Below are 21148 nucleotides of genomic sequence, written 5' to 3'. Positions count from 1 at the left end.
TTTGAGTTTATTTTTGTGTATGGTGTTAGGGAATATTCTAATGTCATTCTTTTTTTTTTTTTTTTTTTTTTTTTGGCGGTACACGGGCCTCTCACTGTTGTGGCCTCTCCCCTTGCGGAGCACAGGCCCCAGATGCGCAGGCTCAGCGGCCATGGCTCACGGGCCCAGCCGCTCCGCGGCATGCACGATCCTCCCAGACCGGGGCATGTTGGCTGTGGGTTTGTAATATATGGCCATTATTATGTTGAGGTAAGTTCCCCCTCTGCTTACTTTCTGGAGGGTTTTTATCATAAAGGGGTGTTGAATTTTGTCAAAAGCTTTTTCTGCAACTATTGAGATGATCATATGGTTTATCTCCTTCAAGTTGTTAATATATTTTATCACATTGATTGATTTGCGTATATTGAAGAATCCTTGTATTCCGGGGATAAACCCCACTTGATCATGGTGTATGATCCTTTTAATGTGCTGTTGTGTTCTGTTTGCTAGTATTTTGTTGAGGATTTTTGCATCTATGTTCATCAGTGATATTGGCCTGTAGTTTTCTTTCTTTGTGACATCTTTGTCTGGTTTTGATATCAGGCTGATGGTGGCCTCGTAGAATGAGTTTGGGAGTTTTCCTCCCTCTGCTATATTTTGGAAGAGTTTGAGAAGGATAGGTGTTAGCTCTTCTCTAAATGTTTGATAGAATTCACCTGTGAAGCCATCTGGTCTTGGGCTTTTGTTTGTTGGAAGATTTTTAATCACAGCCTCAATTTCAGTGCTTGTGATTGGACTGTTTATATTTTCTATCTTCCTGGTTCAGTCTCGGAAGGTTGTGCTCTTCTAAGAATTTGTCCATTTCTTCCAGGTTGTCCATTTTATTGGCATATAGTTTCTTATAGTAATCTCTCATGATCCTTTCTATTTCTGCAGTGTCAGTTGTTACTTCTCCTTTTTCATTTCTAATTCTATTGATTTGAGTCTTCTCCCTTTTTTTCTTGATGAGTCTGGCTAATGGTTTATCAATTTTGTTTATCTTCTCAAAGAACCAGCTTTTAGTTTTCTTGATCTTTCCTACTGTTTCCTTCATTTCTTTTTCATTTATTTCTGATCTGATGTTTATGATTTCTTTCCTTCTGCTAACTTTGGGTTTTTTTGTTATTCTTTCTCGAACTGCTTTAGGTGTAAGGTTAGGTTGCTTTATTTGAGATGTTTCTTGTTTCTTGAGGTAGGATTGTATTGCTATAAACTTCCCTCTTAGAACTGCTTTTGCTGCATCCCATAGGTTTTGGGTCATCGTGTTTTCATTGTCATTTGTCTCTAGGTATTGTTTGATTTCCTCTTTGATTTCTTCAGTGATATCTTGGTTCTTTAGTAGTGTATTGTTTAGCCTCCATGTGTTTGTACTTTTTACATTTTTTCCTGTAATTGATATCTAGTCTCAGAGCATTGTGGTCGGAAAAGATACCTGATACAATTTCAATTTTCTTAAATTTACCAAGGCTTGATTTGTGACCCAAGATATGATCTATCCTGGAGAATGTTCTATGAGCACTGGAGAAGAAAGTGTAATCTGTTGTTTTTGGATGGAATGTCCTATAAATAGTGATTAAGTCCATCTTGTTTAATGTATCATTTCAAGCTTGTGTTTCCTTATTTATTTTCGTTTTCGATGATCTGTCCATTGGTGAAAGTGGGGTGTTAAAGCCCCCTACTATGGTGGTGTTACTGTTGATTTCCCCTTTTATGGCTGTTAGCATTTGCCTTATGTATTGAGGTGCTCCTATGTTGGGTGCATAAATATTTACAATTGTTATATCTTCCTCTTGGATTGATCCTTTGATCATTATGTAGTGTCCCTCTTTGTCTCTTGTAATAGTCTTTATTTTAAGGTCTGTTTTATGATATGAGAATTGCTACTCCAGCTTTCTTTTGATTTCTATTTGCATGGAATATCTTTTTCCATCCCTTCACTTTCAGTCAGTATGTGTCCCTAGGTCTGAAGTGGGTCTCTTGTAGACAGCATATATACAGGTCTTGTCTTTGTTTCCATTCAGCCAGTCTATGTCTTTTGGTTGGAGCATTTAATCCATTTACGATTACAGTAGTTTTCAATATGTATGTTCTTATTACCATTTTCTTAATGGTTTTGGGTTTGTTATTGTAGGTCTTTTCCTTCTCTTGTGTTTCCAGCCTAGAGAAGTTCCTTTAGTATTTGTTGTAAAGCTGGTTTGGCGGTGCTGAATTCTCTTAGCTTTTGCTTGTCTGTAAAGGTTTTAATTTCTCCGTTGAATCTGAATGGGTTCCTGGCTGGGTAGCGTAATGTTGGTTGTAGGTTTTTCCCTTTCATCACTTTAAATATGTCCTGCCACTCCCTTCTGACTTGCAGAGCTCCTCCTTAAAGATCAGCTGTTAACTTTATGGGGATTCCCTTATATGTTATTTGTTGCTTTCCCTTACTGTTTTTAATATTTTTTCTTTGTATTTAAATTTTGATCATTTGATTAATATGTGTGTTGGCATGTTCCTCCATGGATTTATCCTGTATTGGACTCTCTGTGCTTCCTGGACTTGACTGACTATTTCCTTTCCCATATTAGGGAAGTTTTCAACTATAATCTCTTCAAATATTTTCTCAGTCCCTTTCTTTTTCTCTTCTTCTACTGGGACCCCTATAATTTGAATGTTAGTGCATTTAATGTCGTCCCAGAGGTTTCTGAGACTGTCCTCAATTGTTTTCATTCTTTTTTCTTTATTCTGCTCTGCTATTTTATTTTCCAGGTCACTTATCTGTTCTTCTGCCTCAGTTATTCTGCTACTGATTCCTTCTAGAGAATTTTTTTTTTTTTTTTTTGCGGTACGCAGGCCTCTCACTGCTGTGGCCTCTCCCATTGCAGAGCACAGGCTCCAGACATGCAGGCTCAGCGGCCATGGCTCACGGGCCCAGCCACTCCACGGCACATGGGATCCTCCTGGACCGGGGCATGAACCTGTGCCCCCTGCATGAGCAGGTGGACCCTCAACCACTGTGCCACCAGGGAAGCCCCTTTCTAGAGAATTTTTAATTTAAGTTATTTTGTTGTTCATCATTGTTTGTTTTCTCTTCAGTTCTTCTAGGTCCTTGTTAAACGTTTCTTGTATTTTCTCCATTCAGTTTCCAAGATTTTGGATCATCTTTACTATCATTACTCTGAATTCTTTTTCAGGTAGACTGCCTATTTCCTCTTCATTTGTTTGGTCTGGTGGGTTTCTACCTTGCTCCTTCATCTGCTGTGTGTTTCTCTGTCTTCTCATTTTGCTTAATTTACTGTGTTTGGGGTCTTCTTTTTGCAGGCTGCAGGTTCGTAGTTCCTGTTGTTTTTGGTGTCTGCTCCCAGTGGCTAAGGTTGGTTCAGTGGGTTGTGCAGCCTTTCTGGTCAAGGGAACTGGTGCCTATGCTCTGGTGGATGAGGCTGGATCTTGCTTTTCTGGTGAGTAGGACAACGTCCGGTGGTGTGTTTTGGGGTGTCTGTGACCTTATTATGATTTTAGGCGGCCTCTCTGCTAATGGGTGGGGTTGTGTTCCTGTCTTGTTAGTTGTTTGGCATACAGTGTCCAGAACTGTAGCTTGCTGGTCGTTTAGTGGAGCTGGGTCTTAGCTTTGAGATGGAGATCTCTGGGAGAGTTTTCCCCATTTGATATTACGTGAAGCCGGGAGGTCTCTGGTGGACCAACTGTCCTGAACTCAGCTCTCCTATCTCAGAGGCACAGGCCTGACACCTGTAGGAAGGAAGGAAGGGAGGGAGGGAGGGAGGAAGGAAGGAAGGAAATAATTAAAATAAAAAATTTTTAAAAATTATTAAAAATAAAATAGATTAGGGCTTCCCTGGTGGCGCAATGGTTGAGAGTCCGCCTGCCAATGCAGGGGACACGGGTTCGTGCCCCGGCCCGGGAAGATCCCACATGCCGCGGAGCGGCTGCGCCCGTGAGCCATGGCCGCTGATCCTGCGCATCCGGAGCCTGTTGCTCCGCAACGGGAGAGGCCACAACAGTGAGAGGCCCGCATACCGCAAAAAAAAATTAAATAAATAAAATAAATTAAAAAGTAATAAAAAAAGAAAGAAACAAAGAAGAGAGCAACCAAGCCAAATAACAAATCCACCAATGATAACAAGCAATAAAAACTATACTAAAAAAAACAAACAAAAAAAACGGACAGACAGATTATCTAGGACAAATGGTAAAAGCAAAGCTATACAGACAAAGTCACACAAAGAAGCATACACATACACACTCACAAAAAGAGAAAAAGGAAAAAAAATCTATATATATAAAAAAAGGAAGAGAGCAACCAAATAAACAAATCTACCAATGATAATAAACTCTAATTACTAAACTAAGATAAACATAAAACCAGAAATAAATTAGATCCAGAAAGCAAACCCCAAGTCTACAGCTGCTCCCAAAGTCCACCAGCTCAATTTTAGGATGATTCGTTGTCTATTCAGGTATTCCACAGATGCAGGGTACATCATGTTGATTGTGGAGATTTAATCCGCTGCTCCTGAGGCTGCTGGGAGAAATTTCCCTTTCTCTTCTTTGTTCACACAGCTCCTAGGGTTCAGCTTTGGATTTGGCCCTGCCTCTGCATGCAGGTCGCCTGAGGGCGTCTGTTCTTTGCCCAGCCAGGATGGGGTTAAAGTAGCAGCTGATTACGGGGCTCTGGCTCACTCAGGCCGGTGGGGAGGGAGGGGTATGGAATGCGGGGTGAGCCTGTGGCGGCAGAGGCTGACATGACGTTGCAATAGCCTGAGGCATGCTGTGTGTTCTCCTGGGGAAGTTTTCTCTGGATCACCGGACCCTGGCAGTGGCGGGCTGCACAGGCTCCCGGGGTGGTGTGGATAGTGACCTGTGCTTGCACACAGGCCTCTTGGTGGCTGCAGTAGCAGCCTTAGCGTTTCATGCCTGTCGCTGGTGTCCATGCTGATAGCCGCGGCTTGCACCTGTCGACAATGTTCTTTTTTCAATCTACTTTGTTTGGTACCGCTCAACTATTCTGTTCAAGATGTGTATGCACTCACTTATACACAGTAAACCACGGTATAAATTCAAATACTTTTCAGGAGCAATTTGACAGATATATTTAGAAACTAAAAAATGTTCATAAAACTTGAGAATAGTTCTATTCCTAGGAATTAATCCCAGGGAAATCATCACAGATGCCCCCAAATGCATGAACAAATGGATAGGCATCATAATGTTATTTATCACAGTAAAAAAAAATTAGTATTGACCCATAATGTCTGAATCTGGAAGAATGGCTATATAAATTATGCTACAACCACACAACTGCATGCTAAGTGGTCATTTTTCAAATCGAGATTTTGAGACATGGCATTGAAATGTTCATGAAATATTGTTATATTTTTAGAAAACAGAATTTCACAAACATACAAAGTCATTTATATAGTGAATATATGAAGCCATTTAAAAATATATATAGATATGAATTTATGTGTATATGTAAGCTAAAAATGGGACAGTATACTATTTATTCACTGTATGCTATATATGCATATACTAAATACACAAACGATTTCCAAACTGGCATAACACAATGCATAATTTAAGTGTCTACCTCCGGATGGTAGAATTACATGTAACCTCGAATTCATACTTTAACTGTATCCATATTTTTAATTTTCAAGAATGAACATATTTTACACACAAAAAAAGTACGATTTTAGGGCTTCCCTGGTGGCACAGTGGTTGAGAGTCCGCCTGCCAATACAGGGGACACGGGTTCGTGCCCCGGTCCGGGAAGATCCCACATGCCGCGGAGTGGCTGGGCCCGTGAGCCATGGCCGCTGAGCCTGCGCGTCCGGAGCCTGTGCTCCGCAACGGGAGAGGCCGCAACAGTGAGAGGCCCGCATACCGCAAAAAGAAAAAAAGGACGATTTTAGAAAGACACAATTACATGCAATGTGATTACCAATAGAGATCAATTGTCCCAGCTTTGCAAGAAATCAAGTTCATTATTTTATAGTGAAATTTCATATGAAAAGCCAAGATGGTAAAACTATACATGCAAACATAATGGCAAATAAAAGTTAAAAGCAGAATAGACTGATGTAGAATTTCTTGAACGATACATCCCATTTCACGTAGGTTCTATTACCTCCCAGCTGTCTGGCTCCAAGAATTCCTTTTTTTCTGTAGCTTTCAAAAACTCTTCTAGAGTCACCAATCGGTCTTTGTTAGTATCAACCTGATTAAAGGAAAGTGTACATGTAAAATAAAATAACTCTTTCACATTATTTAGATACTAGAAATTCTTCTAATAGATGCTACTACATAAATATACAGCAATTAGGGCTAGCCTAACATCCAGAGAAACTGAGGGAAAAAATCAAAACAGGACACTCAACATTATCCTAGAATCAGAAAATAGATAACTTTTTCTTCTATATAATTCAAATTTGAAAATAACTGATACCCCCAAAGATCACCAAGTTTGAGTCTGCTGATATGACTGGGTAGACTAGTATTGTTTTCCTTACTCACCACACCTCCTTTCAAAGCCAAGTGCTTGGGCAAGAAAAACAATCTTTCCAGAAAGAAGACTGTTTTAGCCAAGAGTAAAGGAGTTTAAGTTAAAATGCTCTCAACAATGTTTTCCTAAAAACAAACAACTAACTAAATCAAAGCTAAAGTTGACAACCTTTCCAAACCCTGTTTAATGGCTCTTATAGACTATGGCAAATTCAGTTACAAAAGTGAACTCTATGATGGCCAAAGAAATTAATTTGTTACTTGGAAGCCAGCACTCAACAAAAATCCCAATTTACCATAAATAGCTCAAATAACAGGTGAAAATCACTGAAGCAAAACAGTGGGCTTGGGGAATTCCCTGGTGGTCCAGTGGTTAGGACTCTGTGCTTTCACTGCCAAGGGCCCTGGTTCGATCCCTGGTCAGGGAACTAAGATCCCAAAAGCTGATCCCACAAGCCACGTGGTGCAGCCAAAAACAAATAAACAAACAAAACAAAACAACAAAAAAGTGGGCTTAAGTTACCCTGCCTATGATAGCTATTTCAGAGTTTTCAGCTTAGTAATGTGAACAAGAAATAAATACTTGTTGTTATAAACCATTAAGGTATTGAGTTTTTTAATTTCTTAGCAAAAACGAATACAGCATTTACAATATCAAATAATGGACTACATTATTTTTTACTTCTAAAAGAATGCTTTACAGCATTCTTTTATATGCAGCAGCATCTTAATATTTTAAAATATTTTAAAGCAGTTACAAAATAATTTTATTTACACTAAGGGAACCTACTGACTGTTCTGGATCAAAAATGCAAAATCCAATTAAATATTATATATATTTATTTTCCATTTTACAATAAGATTTATTGCAAGAACTTGAAAACTCCACAGAAGTAACAGATAAACTTTTCAAACATACCTCATTCATTACATGTTCCCTCATTCTAAGCCTTTCTTCCTCCATTTCTACCATATCATCCTCTTCATTTTTGGGGTCATATACTTTCTCCAACTAAAAAGAAAAATTTAAAACCAACATAAAAGAAAGGAAGATAATAGAAGGAAAAAAGACAGAGCAAAACCACTGAATACTTAATGAACTCATTTACCTCTTTAGTAAATAGGGCTTCTAATTCTTGTTCATCTAGGAAGCCATCACTATTGACATCTAAAGTTTAAAAGTTACAAATGCAAAAACTGATTTTAATGCCTTAGAAAATTGATAGTTAAAATACAACTAATTACTAATGGTTTGCAAAAGTATTACTTAACACGAAGCATCAACATGCTACAGAAAAAGGTATCCTTCTTTTTTATGAAGCCTCAGATCAGTCCAACTGATAACAATTCACTACTTATTCATAATTCAACATAGTTATTTAGAAAAATATATATATTAACCAAAATATAAAGTGAAGCAATATGCTATAAGACTAAAAGTAAATTTTAATATTACAGCATAAAGTCCATTAGATATAACCTAGCTAGTCACAGAAATGCCTTCATTTTACAGAGAAACTTGTAATAAGTCATAAAATGACTCAAAAGTAAAAGCAAGTATAAAGACATAGCTACTGACCTAAAATATTTTATACTGCAGACCAGCAATAAAGACTACTATACTACCCCAGAGGAAAACTCTAAATGTTTACTATCAATAGGACTCGATTAGCAAACCTTGGCAGAAGTCAATTAAGAGTAAAGCATCTATAATTTTTCAAACAAAAGATATAAATATTAATATTGTATCAAATCTGTTACCATGTAATTTGAAAAATGTCTTGGGGTCAAAGTCATTAGGATCCAATCCATCAGTCTCTTCCCACACTTCTTTTAGTTGATCTTTGCTTCCCTGTGAATCAATTTTAAAAAAAACCACTCATGACAAACTATAATCTATGTATATAGGCTCAAAATAAAATATAAAATTGAAAAACTTTGCAGAATTAAGAATCAAGATTTTAAGCACTAGTAACTTATAAAATTCTACTATCTGGCACAAAGAAGTATCTTCATCTAACTATGGTTTTACAAAGTCATAATCCTTACTGGATGATTAACTTTGGGATGACTTTCATGCTTTCTCTTCATTTCCTCAAATTTAGATTCTTCTTCTTTTCTCTTTTCTTCATTCAGTGTTTTTAAATATTCTCTCCTTTCATGTTCTTTCATCATTTCATATTTTTTAAATTCTTCATGTCGAGCTTTATCATAGTGTTCCAGATCACTTGTAGCCTATAATGCAATTTTTAAATTAAATAAGAAGATGTGCTTGAAAAATATAAATAAAGGCTTTCTTACATATAGCATACTCACTAACAGAAGGTAGCATAGGAGGGCCAAAACATATTTGACTTCTGTTTTAAATTTTACCCTTCTATTTTAGTCATTATTACTCTCAGAGATGTAGGCATTCAAAGAAACTAAAATTTCAAAGCTAGCTTCAACTTTAGGAAGTTCCTTATAAGCAAGTAATATATAAATTTATTTTAAAAAGAAGAAAAAGGAAGGGACTGTATCAAATCTGTACAGTATAGAGAACTAGAACAGATCCTAATGACTTAACTAAATCTAGTAACACCCAGGCTAGAACATTTAATTTGCTAACTTCATACAGTACAACACGAGAGGTCTACAAATTATAATCTAAAATCCCTGAGGCAGGATGTGTTTAAGAATTTTCTAGATTTTAGAAAAGACATACGGCATATATGCCATATCATTTAACACCCCAGAAGAGTTTGTAATCAAACAGATTAGTACTTCCTTATCAAAATCTATAAATACACTAAGTAAGCTAAATAAAACCTATAAATAGCCTTACTATAATTTAAGCCAGGTTTCCATTTTTATAGTATTTTGGATTTTGGAACTGTTGGCAAGGGATTACAGACCTGTATGTCCACATTATTACCTATACTAATAAGGGTTAAGCTATCTCCCTTTAAAGATATTCTAGAGAGTATGTAAAAGTTATACTACCACTTCATGGAATTTACTTGTCAAATTACAAAACCTCAAAGGCACAACAAAGACAACACATTTTGAAATGAGTCTCACCGCTTTGATTAGCATATCTAAATCTGTAGATTCAAACTTCTCAGGATTCAGGTGATTTAGATGATCAAATTGTTTTAGAAGAGCATGGTGGTCTATGCCTGTATCTGAAAGAAAATGAGAAAACTGTAAACAATAAATGATTAGAAGCTAGAAACATTAATATAAATAATACATAAGAATAAGCATTCATATTAATTCCTATAGGATTTTATAAGAAAGTTCAAAGTTTTAGATTTAAAAGTTCATATTTTCTTTTAGAGTATTGTACATATTGTTATTCTAGTCAAAGGTAATGCCCTTGAATCTAGAATGGAATACAATTTAATGTGTACATTTTAATGTTATTTCAAGAAAGACTAGTTAGCTATCTTTTACAGTATAATTTACAGTAAAAACTTTTTCATTATTGTAAAAGTACCAAATTTCCTACTTTTAATTAAACTCTAATATACTACCCTCACCAAAGGTCTAAGAAGAATTTCTTTCTTTTTTTTTGTTTTTTGTTTGTTTTTTTTTGCTGTATGTGGGCCTCTCCCGTTGTGGAGCACAGGCTCCGGACGCGCAGGCCCAGCGGCCATGGCTCACGGGCCCAGTTGCTCCACGGCACGCGGGATCTCCCCGTACCGCGGCACGAACCCGTGTCCCCCGCATCAGCAGGTGGACTCTCAACCACTGCGCCACCAGGGAAGCCCTCTTTTTTTTTTTTATAAGAATTTTTTTTTCTTTTGGCTGCACCGGGTCTTAATTGCAGCATGTGGGATCTTTTATTTGCAGCATGTGGACTTCTTAGTTGTGGCATGCGGACTACTTAGTTGAGGCATGCGGACTTCTTAGCTGCGGCATGCATGCAGGATCTAGTTTCCTGACCAGGGATCAAACCCGGGCCCCCTGCATTGGGAGCACAGAGTCTTACCCACTGGACCACCAGGGAAGTCCTAAGAAGAATTTCTAAAAAGAATTGCTCTAAAATTTATATGAAGGAACTATTTTTATGCTGCTCTAATTAATCCTTTATGGAACAATAAAAATCTAATTCAGTAAATTCAATTGATTATGACTTTTTTTTTGGCTGCACAGTACAACATATGGGATCTTAGTTCCTCCACCAGGGATCGAACCCTCGCCCCCTACACTGGAAGCACAGAGTCTTAACCACTGGACCGCCAGGGAAGTCCCTGATTATGACTGATTTTTAAAGAAACATCAACAGTTTTCTTTGTAAAGAACTTAAAAAAAAAAAAGCTATAGTGTATTGTAGTTGAATGAGTGAAGCAATTCTGGACGATTTCAGTTGTATTACAGAACTGAGCAAAATATGTACATGTGTTGCTTTGTTAGAAGTCAGGGTTCTCACTTAGGAGAAAAGAACATACAAACATGAAAATGATGGAAGGCAGGTAAGAAACTTGGGGAAAGGGATGGGAATTAGTGCTAACTGTGTGAACTTATTATTTCTAAACATACATATATAATGTGTACACATATATGCATGTGTATGAATATATATTTATATATGTGTGTGTACATGCATATGTGTATGGACATGCATGTATTTCCTATCTCTGTCCTATGGAAGTGTCAAGAAGAAAATATATCCCAGGAGTACCGAGCACACCTAGTGCCATCTCTTGGTCTGCAACATCATTTCGCACTAAAATTAAGAACCAGGAATCCTCAGAGAAATGGCTAATTCCAGGGCTAGGGCAGGGTATAAAGTACAAGATGAGCCTGGAACATATTGTTATGCCAGAAAGTAAGAAACAGCTAAATTTAGTTCAACTAAGCTTTCACTGAATTCTCAGTATGGCCCTGTACTAGAAGTTTTACTTATGAAGAAAAGATCTGTTACAAAACCTAGCCCTAAAGGATACGACCCATCACTGAAATACATGAAAAGACACTTAGCCTCACTCAAAATAAGAGAAATACATATTAAACCTGCACAATTATACCATCTAACAGAGTGGCAAAACTCCTAAAGTTTGATGATACTTATAATTAGCAAGGCTGTGAGAAATTATTGCTGGTGGGAATGGGTATTGTTCACCCTCTGTGGAGGTGGCAGTATCTACCAAAATTACAAATACATATATCCTTTGGTTTAACAGTTTCATTGTGGGGAACTTATCCTACAGATAATCTTACATGGATACATAGTGGTATGTGTACATGAGTGTTCACTAGAAATAACCCAAATATCTATCAACAGGGGTCTGGTAAATAAATTATGGTATACCTATATAATGGAAATCTGTGCAGTTGCTAAAAAAAAAATGATGGTCTCTATGTACTAATACAGAAAGATCTCCAAAATATATTAGTAAAGGAAAAATACAAGCTACAAACGTGTATTGCATGTATCTTTTGTATAAAAGAGAGGAAAAATAAGAACTTTTATTTGAGTAAAGAAACTCAGGAAGGATGGTATTAGGGGCAGTGGGAACTGATAAAGTACAAAAATATCATGGAACTTTTTGCTATATACTTTCTTACACTTTTTTTTTTCTTTTTTTTTGCGGTACGTGGGCCTCTCACCGCTGCGGCCCCTCCCACTGCGGAGCGCAGGCTCCGGACGCGCAGGCTCAGCGGCCATGGCTCACGGGCCCAGCCGCTCCGCGGCATGTGGGATCTTCCAGGACTGGGGCACAAACCGGTGTCCCCTGCATCGGCAGGTGGACTCTCAACCACTGTGCCACCAGGGAAGCCCCTTACACTGTGTTTTTTTAAACCATGTGAATGTATTGCCTACTTTAAAAATTACACACACGCCCCGCAAAATTAAGACGCTTTAAGCCCTCCTTCAAATTATCAGAAATTTTAATTCATAAATTTTGAATCAATGAGAAAATACTCATAACTTTTCTAAGCATATAAAACAGTTTACTTTAGATAATGAAATTCAGCCGCTGTCTTGGAATAAAGAAAATGTTGCCAAGATTAAGGGGATGGAAGTTGTCTAAGGGCAAAGAAATCTCAAACCACCTTAGGCCTGGCTTCAAGGATGGAATTACCTTGTGTGTCTGACCAGCTGAAGTAGGATGGTATGAGTTAATTTACCTCTCATTGATATCCTTAGTTTCAGGATAAAGAGTATTTGGTACTTGTTTTCTAAGTCTATTCACCAGCAGAGAGTTCACTGCTCTACACAATTTCTCCAATATGATCCATTGACCAGAGGTACATGTTTAAAATGCAGGAACTTCCCTGGTGGTCCACTGGGTAAGACTCCGTGCTCCCAATGCAGGGGCCCAGGTTTGATTCCCGGTCGGGGAACTAGATCCTGCATGTATGCTACAACTAAGAGTTTGCATGCAGCAACTAAGAAGCCCGCATGCCACAACTAAGACCCGGCACAGCCAAAATAAAAATAAATAAATAATAAATAACTATTTTAAAAAGATAAAATGCAGATTACTCATCCCTAGAATCAGAGTATCTGGAGGTGAGATCCAGTAATCTGCATTTTTAACTAGCTCCCTAAGGTGATTTTTATGCAGTCTGAAGTTTAAGAACTGCTATTCCACCCTTAGTAAGTATTCAGATATTTATCGATGACAATGAACCACCCAGATAACCAACCTATGGGGGCACGTTACAAGGACACAGGAGCCAGCCTGAAGGGTCTCCCACTTGCCAAAGTTGGCCCTTGGATTTTGATTCATAATTAGAAAGGCCATTCCAAGACAATAAAGGAATTCACTTATGCTGTCAACTGTTGCTTTTATGGTTTTATTTTCTACACTTAAATCTTTGATTTATATAAGCACTTATTCTGATGTATATGAGATATAAATCTAACTACCTTTTTCCAAATGGCTATCCAACTCTATTAAGACTACTTATTTTTTTTTAAATCTTTATCTCACTAATAATGAGATACCACCTTTAATTCAAACTAAATTCCATATGTATTTAATTTTATTTCTGGAATTTCTATTTTGTTCCACTGGTCTTTCTACTTACATGACAAAACCATAGAGTTCTAATGTCTGAGGCTTAGTGATATATTTTAATATCTAATATATCTAGTCCTTCTTCTTTGTTCTTCTTCAGAGGCACATCGCTTTTCTTGCTCATTTCCCTTCTCATATGAACTTTAAAATTAACTTGGCTAGTGCCAGGGGAAAAAAGTACCTCTTTTTATTTGGATCATGTTAAATTTGTAAATTAACCTAAGAAGAACTGACATGTTCATAATGTTGAGTCTTTGTATCAAAAAGATGTTATGTCTTCCCCTTTTTTCAAATCTACTTTCGTGTTCTTCAGGAGCACTTTAAAGTTTTTATCTGAAAGTTTTGCACATTTCTTAATAGGTTTATTCTGGGTGTTTTATCTTTGTTGGTATCATAAATGGAGTCTTTTCTTCCATTATATCTTCTAACTGGCTGTTGTTTGTACATGTGAAAAACACTGATTTCTGTATATTGTTTACCTTGCTGAATTTTACTTTTGTATATACTAAGTTTTTCAGACAAGTTCTTTGGGTTTTCCAAGTGAATAATTATATTACCTGCAAATAGAGATGGTTTTATCCCCTACTTTCCGATTATTTTACCTCCGATTTTTTCATTTGTATAATTGCTTTGGCTAGTACCTCCAAAACAATATTAATTAGTAGTGGTGACAGTGAGCATCATTGTTTTGTTTCTGATTTTAGTGAGAAAATATATTTGTGTTTCCCCAATGTGTAGCTGAGTTGGACATATCTGATCATGTTACAGAAGTATCTATTGATCACTATTTTATTACTTTTTTAAAATTACGAAGGGGTGTTAATTTTTGTCAAATGCCTTCTCTGAATATATGGAGATGATCATATGAACAATGAGATTACTTTCTTTAAGATATCTTCACATTTCAAAAACTCTGCTTCATAGCTATTTAATCTTCTCATAGTCTAAAATTAAAAGAATATAGAAAGATGAATAGGCAGAGCACAGAGGATTTTTAAGGCAGTGAAACTACTCTGTATGATACTGTAACCGTTGATACATGTCATTATAAATTTGCCTAAACCCATAGAATGTACAACACCAAGAGTGAACTCTAATATAAACTATGGATTTGGGGTAATTATGATGTGTCAGTGTAGGTTCATCAATTGTAACAAATGTACCACACTGTTGGGAGATGTTGGTATTGGGGGAGGCTATGAACGTTTGGGGACAGGGGTGTATGGGAAATCTCTGTACCTTACCCTCAATTTTTTTTTTTTTTTTTTTTTTTTTGTGGTATGCGGGCCTCTCACTGTTGTGGCCTCTCCCATTGAGGAGCACAGACTCCGGACGCGCAGGCTCAGCAGCCATGGCTCACGGGCCCAGCCGCTCCGCGGCATGTGGGATCTTCCCAAACCGGGGCACGAACCCATGTCCCCTGCATTGGCAGGCAGACTCTCAACCACTGTGCCACCAGGGAAGCCCTAAACATGTGTCCTTTTTTTTTTTTTTTTTGCGTTTACCCTCAATCTTGCTATGAACCTTATATTGCACTAAAAAAATTGTCTTAATTTTAAAAAAATACAAATTTCAAAGATTTATTCTGATTCATTATTTGTCCTTTGACTTTACAATTTCTCTTGTCACACCAAAAATTTCTTTCTTCTTATATCTATTCATATGATAATTTACAGCATTAGATTTCCTAAAATTAAGTTAATCTCGCATTCCTGAAATAAATCCACTTGCTATGATAGAATATTCTTTTAACGTCCAATAATTTTGGCTTTGGCATCAACACATAATAAGAGTGTGGAAGTTTCCTTCTTAATCTATGCTCTGGAATACTTTAAATAGCACTGACAATCTGATCTTTAATGGTTTGGTGGAATTCCCTTTGGCACTATCTGAACCTGGTGTTTCTGTGGAGCTAGCTCTGACGATTGTTCTATTTCATCTATGGAAATTGTTCTAATTAGATTTTCTCTCTCTACTTTCTTTTGGTTTGCTTTGATGTTATTTTTCCTTTTTTAAATCAGTGGCTTAATTCATTATTTTTCATTCTTCCTTTTTACTGATATAATTATTTAAGGCTAATCATTTTGATTTTTGAATGACATAAATATATAACCTATTCAAAAAATTAAATTTTAAAAATTAAGAGAAGGTGGGACTTCCCTGGTGGTCCAATGGGTAAGACTCCATGCTCCCAATGCAGGGGGCCTGGGTTTGATCCCTGGTCAGGGAACTAGATCCCACATACATGCCGCAACTAAGAAGTCCGCATGTCGCAATGAAGATCCCGAGTGCCGTAACTAAGACCTGGTGCAGCCTAAATACATAAATAAATAATAAATAAATAAATTTTAAAAAAAATAAGAGAAGCCAAATCAATACTAACATTAAATGTTGACTATAGGAACATGGTCTGTAAACTGACCTTAACAACCAAATATTGGAATTTTCCTGCCTTTTCTTTAGCACTTACCTTGAAGGGAATCCAATTTAGCTTTAATCAGCATTCTTAACCTTCCCACTTCTTGCCTTTTCAGTTCATCAAGTTTTGTCCTCACATGGTGACTTACTAAATCCAGTTCTTTGCTTAGCCTCCCACTCTGTTAATAAAAATAATAAATTAATTTCATCTATTCCATTGCATTTTTAGATAAGACACAATATATTAAAAATAGGGTTATAATAAAGTAGTGATACTTTTGACTATTTTAGATAAATTTGACATTACAAACAGCATTTCTTTCAGAAGATATTCAGTTTGTAACTCTAAAATCAAGATGTCTAAAAACCATATAATTTAGAAAAGCATAATTAAAGCACAAAGAAGAAACTCAAAAAGTAACTTAAATTGCAAAATGGTGCAGCCACTTTGGAAAACAATTTTGGCAGTTCCTCAAAAAGTTAAACCCACAGTTACCATATCACCCTGCAATTCCATTCCTAGGTATATACCTAAAGAGTTGAAACATATATTCACATAAAGTCTTTTTTTAAATATTTATTTATTTATTTATATTTTATTTTTGGCTGCATTGGGTCTTCGCTGCTGCACTCGGGCTTTCTCTAGTTGCAGTGAGCGGGGGTTACTCTGTTGCAGTGTGCAAGCTTCTCACTGTGGTGGCTTTTCTTGTTGTGGAGCACGGGCTCTAGGTGAGTGGGCTTCAGTAGTTGTGGCACCCAAGCTCAGTAGTTGTGGCTCACTGGCTCCAGAGCACAGACTCAGTAGTTGTGGCACACAGGCTTAGGTGCTCCGCAGCATGTGGGATCTTCCCGGACCAGGGCTCGAACCCATGTCCCCTGCATTAGCAGGAGAATTCTTAACAACTGCGCCACCAGGGAAGTTCTCACATAAAGTCTTAAATATGAATGTTCATAGCAGCATTATTCATATGAGCCAAAAAAGTAGACATAACCCAAATGTCCATCAACTGATGAATTGATAAAATATGGAATATCCATACAGTGGAATGTTATTCAGCCATTAAAAGGAATGAATACACCAATACATGCTACAACATGATGAACATTGAAAACATTATGCTAAGTCAAAGAAGCCAGGCACAAAAGGCCAAATTTTGTATGATTCCATTTATATGAAATGTCTAGAATAGGCAAATGCACAGATAATGAAAGTAGATTAATGGCTGCCAGGGGCTGAGGAGAGAAAGGAAAGGGGGAGTGATTGCTTAATGGGTACAGGGTTCCTTCTGGGGGGAAATAAAATTGTTCTAAAATTAGATAGTGGTGATGGTTACATGACTCTGTACATATAATAAAACCACTGAATTGTATACATTAAAGGGGCAAGTTTTATGGTATGTGAATTATATTTCAATAGCTTTTTTTTAAGTAATGTGGCCTCCTTAAGCTTTAGTCATTCCATATATAAACAACTTTTCAAAATTCATCTTTTTTAGGTTGTCTCCTTTGATTACATTTTTTCATAGATGAGTAATTCTATAAATGTTCCAAAATTTAAGAGACAAAACAGCTAGTGGTTTACCTTCTCTTGTTTAAAAATGCATTTTCAATCAGAAACTGCAAGTCTAACTAGCAATCAGGCACACAGACCCTTCAGGACTGAGTCAAGGGGGAGGAAGGGAAGGAAAAGAAACGCCTCAAGCAAGACCAAGAAAGAATGTTCAGAGAGGGAGGAGAGCTAAGAGAATATGCTGTTACAGAAGCAAAAAGAGTAGTATATTTCAAGGAGAGAATGGTCATTATTATTAGATAAAACAATAGTTCTCAAGTGTGGTCCCAAAGTGGAAGCATCAGCATCACCTGGGAACTTTAGATATGGAGGCCCTAGACTTACTGAATCAGAAAGTCAGGAGGTGGGGCCCAGAAATCTGTTTTAACAATTTAAAATCTGAGAACCACTGAGATAAAATAAAGGAGTCCAGTAAGAAGAGGAATAAAAGGTGCTCACTAGATCTGGCAATTAAGAAATCACTGACAGGTACTTCCCTAGTGGTCCAGTGGTTAAGACTCCATGCTCCCAGTGCGTGGGACCTGGGTTTGATCCCTGGTCAGGGAACTAGGTCCCGCATGCTGCAACTAAAGATCCCGCATGTCGCAAATAAGACCCGGTGCAGTCAAATAAATAAATATATTTTTTAATTAAAAAAAAAAATAAGGAAGTTAACTGATATCCTTCACAAAAGTACATTCAGGGAAGTGGTGTGGGTGAAGCCATAATCTTCCCAGTTAGCAATGTTTGGTAAGTGAAGAAACATAGTATGATTCTCCTTTCAAAATGCTTAGCTGACAACAAAGGACAACTGCTAACTTTTTTTTTCCAGTTTTTCCTGAGACAGGAGGCTTTGCTCAGCTGTTTGTAATGATTCTGTCGGCTTGATTTTTATTGCCTATTTTTACTCAATTTCTTTTTCATTAAACAACTGTTTAACTTACTTCATTTTGTCTCCCCCCACGCAACCCTATAGGGAATAGGAATTGACTGTGAAAGGAAGACAGTTATAAAAGTATTCTCCTATACCGAAGAAGGCAAGCTTGTTGTTCTCTTTTCCCTGATTATCTCTATGTAGTAACTCCCATTACCCACACTGTCTGTTAGCCCCCAAATAACGCTCTTAGTCCTAACTGAAGTAAATAAGAGACATTGAAAGTTCTACATTAAATATCATTCATCCCAGGAAATTAGTTCCACAGCTCAAATGAATTTTTCAAGGAAACACGAGATTATTCTCAAAACAATTCAGGGGACTGTAGATATCATGCTAAGTGAAATAAGTCAGAGAAAGACAAATACCGCATGACATATGTGGAATCTAAAAAAACAGAACAAACAAACCAACTAAACCAAACAAAAAACAGATTCATAGATACAGAGAACAAATTGGAGGTTGCCAGAGTGGAGGGAGGTTGGGGGAGGAGTGAAATGGGTGAAGGGGATCAAGAGGTAAAAACTTCCAGGTATAAAATAAATAAGTCATGGGGATGTAATGTACAGCATGAGGTCAATAATACTGTATTAACTTTGTATGGTGACAGATGGTTACTAGACTTATTGTAGTGATCATTTCACAATGTATACAAAAGTCAAATCACAATGTTGTACATATGAAACTAAAAGATAATTCAGGGCTTCCCTGGTGGCACAGTGGTTGAGAGTCCGCCTGCCGATGCAGGGGACACGGGTTCGTGCCCTGGTCCAGGAAGATCCCACATGCCGCGGAGCGGCTAGGCCCGTGAGCCATGGCCGCTGAGGCTGTGCGTCCGGAGCCTGTGCTCCGTAATGGGAGAGGCCACAGCTGTGAGAGGCCCGCGTACCACAAAAAAAAAAAAAAAAGAAAAGATAATTCAAAAAAATAAAATAAAATAAAATAAAGATAATTCAAGGGAATTATTGGCATAAGGCTGCTACCATTCTCCCAGAAAAATTCACAGCCTCCAAGAGGACAGCTGTGAACTAAAAGCCACACACAGGGATTTCCCTGGTGGTGCAGTGGTTAAGAATCCACCTGCCAATGCAAGGGACATGAGTTTGAGCCCTGGTCTGGGAAGATCCCACATGCCACGGAGCAACTAAGGCCGTGCGCCACAGCTACTGAGCCTGCGCTCTAGAGCCCGTGAGCCATAACTATTGAGCTTGAGTGCCACAACTAGTGAAACCCGAGCGCCTAGAGCCCATGCTCTGCAGCAAGAGAAGCCACCACAATGTAAAGCCCACACATCTCAACGAAGAGCAGCCCCCACTCACGGCAACTAGAGAAAGCCCATGTGCAGCAACGAAGACCCAACACAGCCAAAAATAAATAATAAATAAATAAATTTATTTAAAAAAAAATAATAATAAAATAAATAAAAGTCACACACAGGTTCTGATAGTGGCCACAACCTAATGTGGGTCAGACTTTCACAGGGGCCCAGACCAGGGACAGAGACTAAAATAAGGATGCTTGATTCAGAAATTTTCCTTCAAACAAAGTTCCAGGTAAGATAACTTTTTACAAAAGTTAAAAACAGATAAACAAAAATAACATAAGCAAACCAATAAAACTATCTTGAGAGTTATAACTGAAAGTTTAAAATTAAATCATTGGAATTTTTTTTTACTGCTGACTCTAAGATAAACCCAACTAAGTGGATTCATTACCCTTCAAGGGTGGGCTTTAAAAGAATCTCTCACGTCAGATCTTGGTTTTTACAACCTTCTTTCTTTATTGTGAATACTAAGGAGATGTCTAGGGCTAGGGTAATGTCAAATAAATAGGGTTCTTAGGACAGAGACAAATAATTAAACCTCCCCTATTGAGATAAGATATGGCCCGTTACGTCTTCTATTAATCTGGACCTGATTAAAACACCAGAACTAAACCTGTGCTAAACCTTTGAATAGCTTCCTGCTGTCCTCACATCATGATTCAAGCCCCTTACCATGATGTACAAGGCCCTCTGTCATCTAGCCCATGACTCTTTCCAACCTCATCTTTTGGCCAGTCATGGCCTCCACTTCCCAGGCCAGGTTCCAGCAACAGTTACTCCTTCCAGGTTCCTATATATTCCTGTCTCTGTTCCCTTGTACCTTGGCCTAGCATGTCTCCCAGTCTTTCTCCTTTTCTCAGCCGCATATTTAAGCACAGGCATAATCTCTACCAGGAAGAAAGACTTCCCACCTTCCCCCACTGCTTCCTACTGAATTAGGTGTCCATCCTCTGTATCTCCAAAATGTATTATACACTCAGCGTATATTTATCTTAGTAATCTTTTTCTGGATATTAGTCTCCCTTGAGGGTTCCTTAAGGGCTAAGAATGAGTCTTTTGTTTGTTTGTTTTAATTATTTATTTTTTTATTTTTGGTTGCGTTGGCTCTTCATTGCTATGTGCGGGCTTTCTCTAGGTGCAGCAAGCGGGGGCTACTCTTCCTTGCAGTGCGCAGGCTTCTCATTGCAGTGACTTCTCTTGCTGCGGAGGACGGGCTCTAGGTGCGTGGGCTTCAGTAGTTGTGGCATGCGGGCTCAGTAGTTGTGGCTCACGGGCTATAGAGCACAGGCTCAGTAGTTGTGGCAAATGGGCTTAGTTGCTCCGTGGCATGTAGGATCTTCCCAGACCAGGGCTCGAACCTGTGTCCCCTGCACTGGCAGGTGGATTCTTAACCACTG

At 37.8% G+C, this 21148-nt stretch overlaps 1 protein-coding gene across 2 annotated transcripts in view; it reads right to left on the bottom strand.

Moving 5' to 3' along the window:
- The window catches only part of NUCB2 (nucleobindin 2), a 39860-nt gene that overhangs the window by 5766 nt on the left and 12946 nt on the right, over positions 1 to 21148 (bottom strand). For both annotated transcript variants that reach the window (XM_082845273.1, XM_082845272.1), the window contains exons 4-10: positions 15997 to 16123; positions 9574 to 9677; positions 8563 to 8748; positions 8275 to 8365; positions 7623 to 7681; positions 7433 to 7525; positions 6140 to 6229 (exon numbers count right to left, since the gene is read on the bottom strand). In XM_082845273.1, the coding sequence (XP_082701399.1) occupies positions 6140 to 6229; positions 7433 to 7525; positions 7623 to 7681; positions 8275 to 8365; positions 8563 to 8748; positions 9574 to 9677; positions 15997 to 16123 (750 nt within the window). The remainder of the gene's footprint in view (positions 1 to 6139; positions 6230 to 7432; positions 7526 to 7622; positions 7682 to 8274; positions 8366 to 8562; positions 8749 to 9573; positions 9678 to 15996; positions 16124 to 21148) is intronic.

The sequence above is a fragment of the Leucopleurus acutus genome (genome assembly GCF_964270905.1).
Source record: "Leucopleurus acutus genome assembly, chromosome: 8".
NCBI lineage: Eukaryota > Metazoa > Chordata > Mammalia > Artiodactyla > Delphinidae > Leucopleurus > Leucopleurus acutus.
This window is presented reverse-complemented; position numbering and strand designations above follow the sequence as displayed.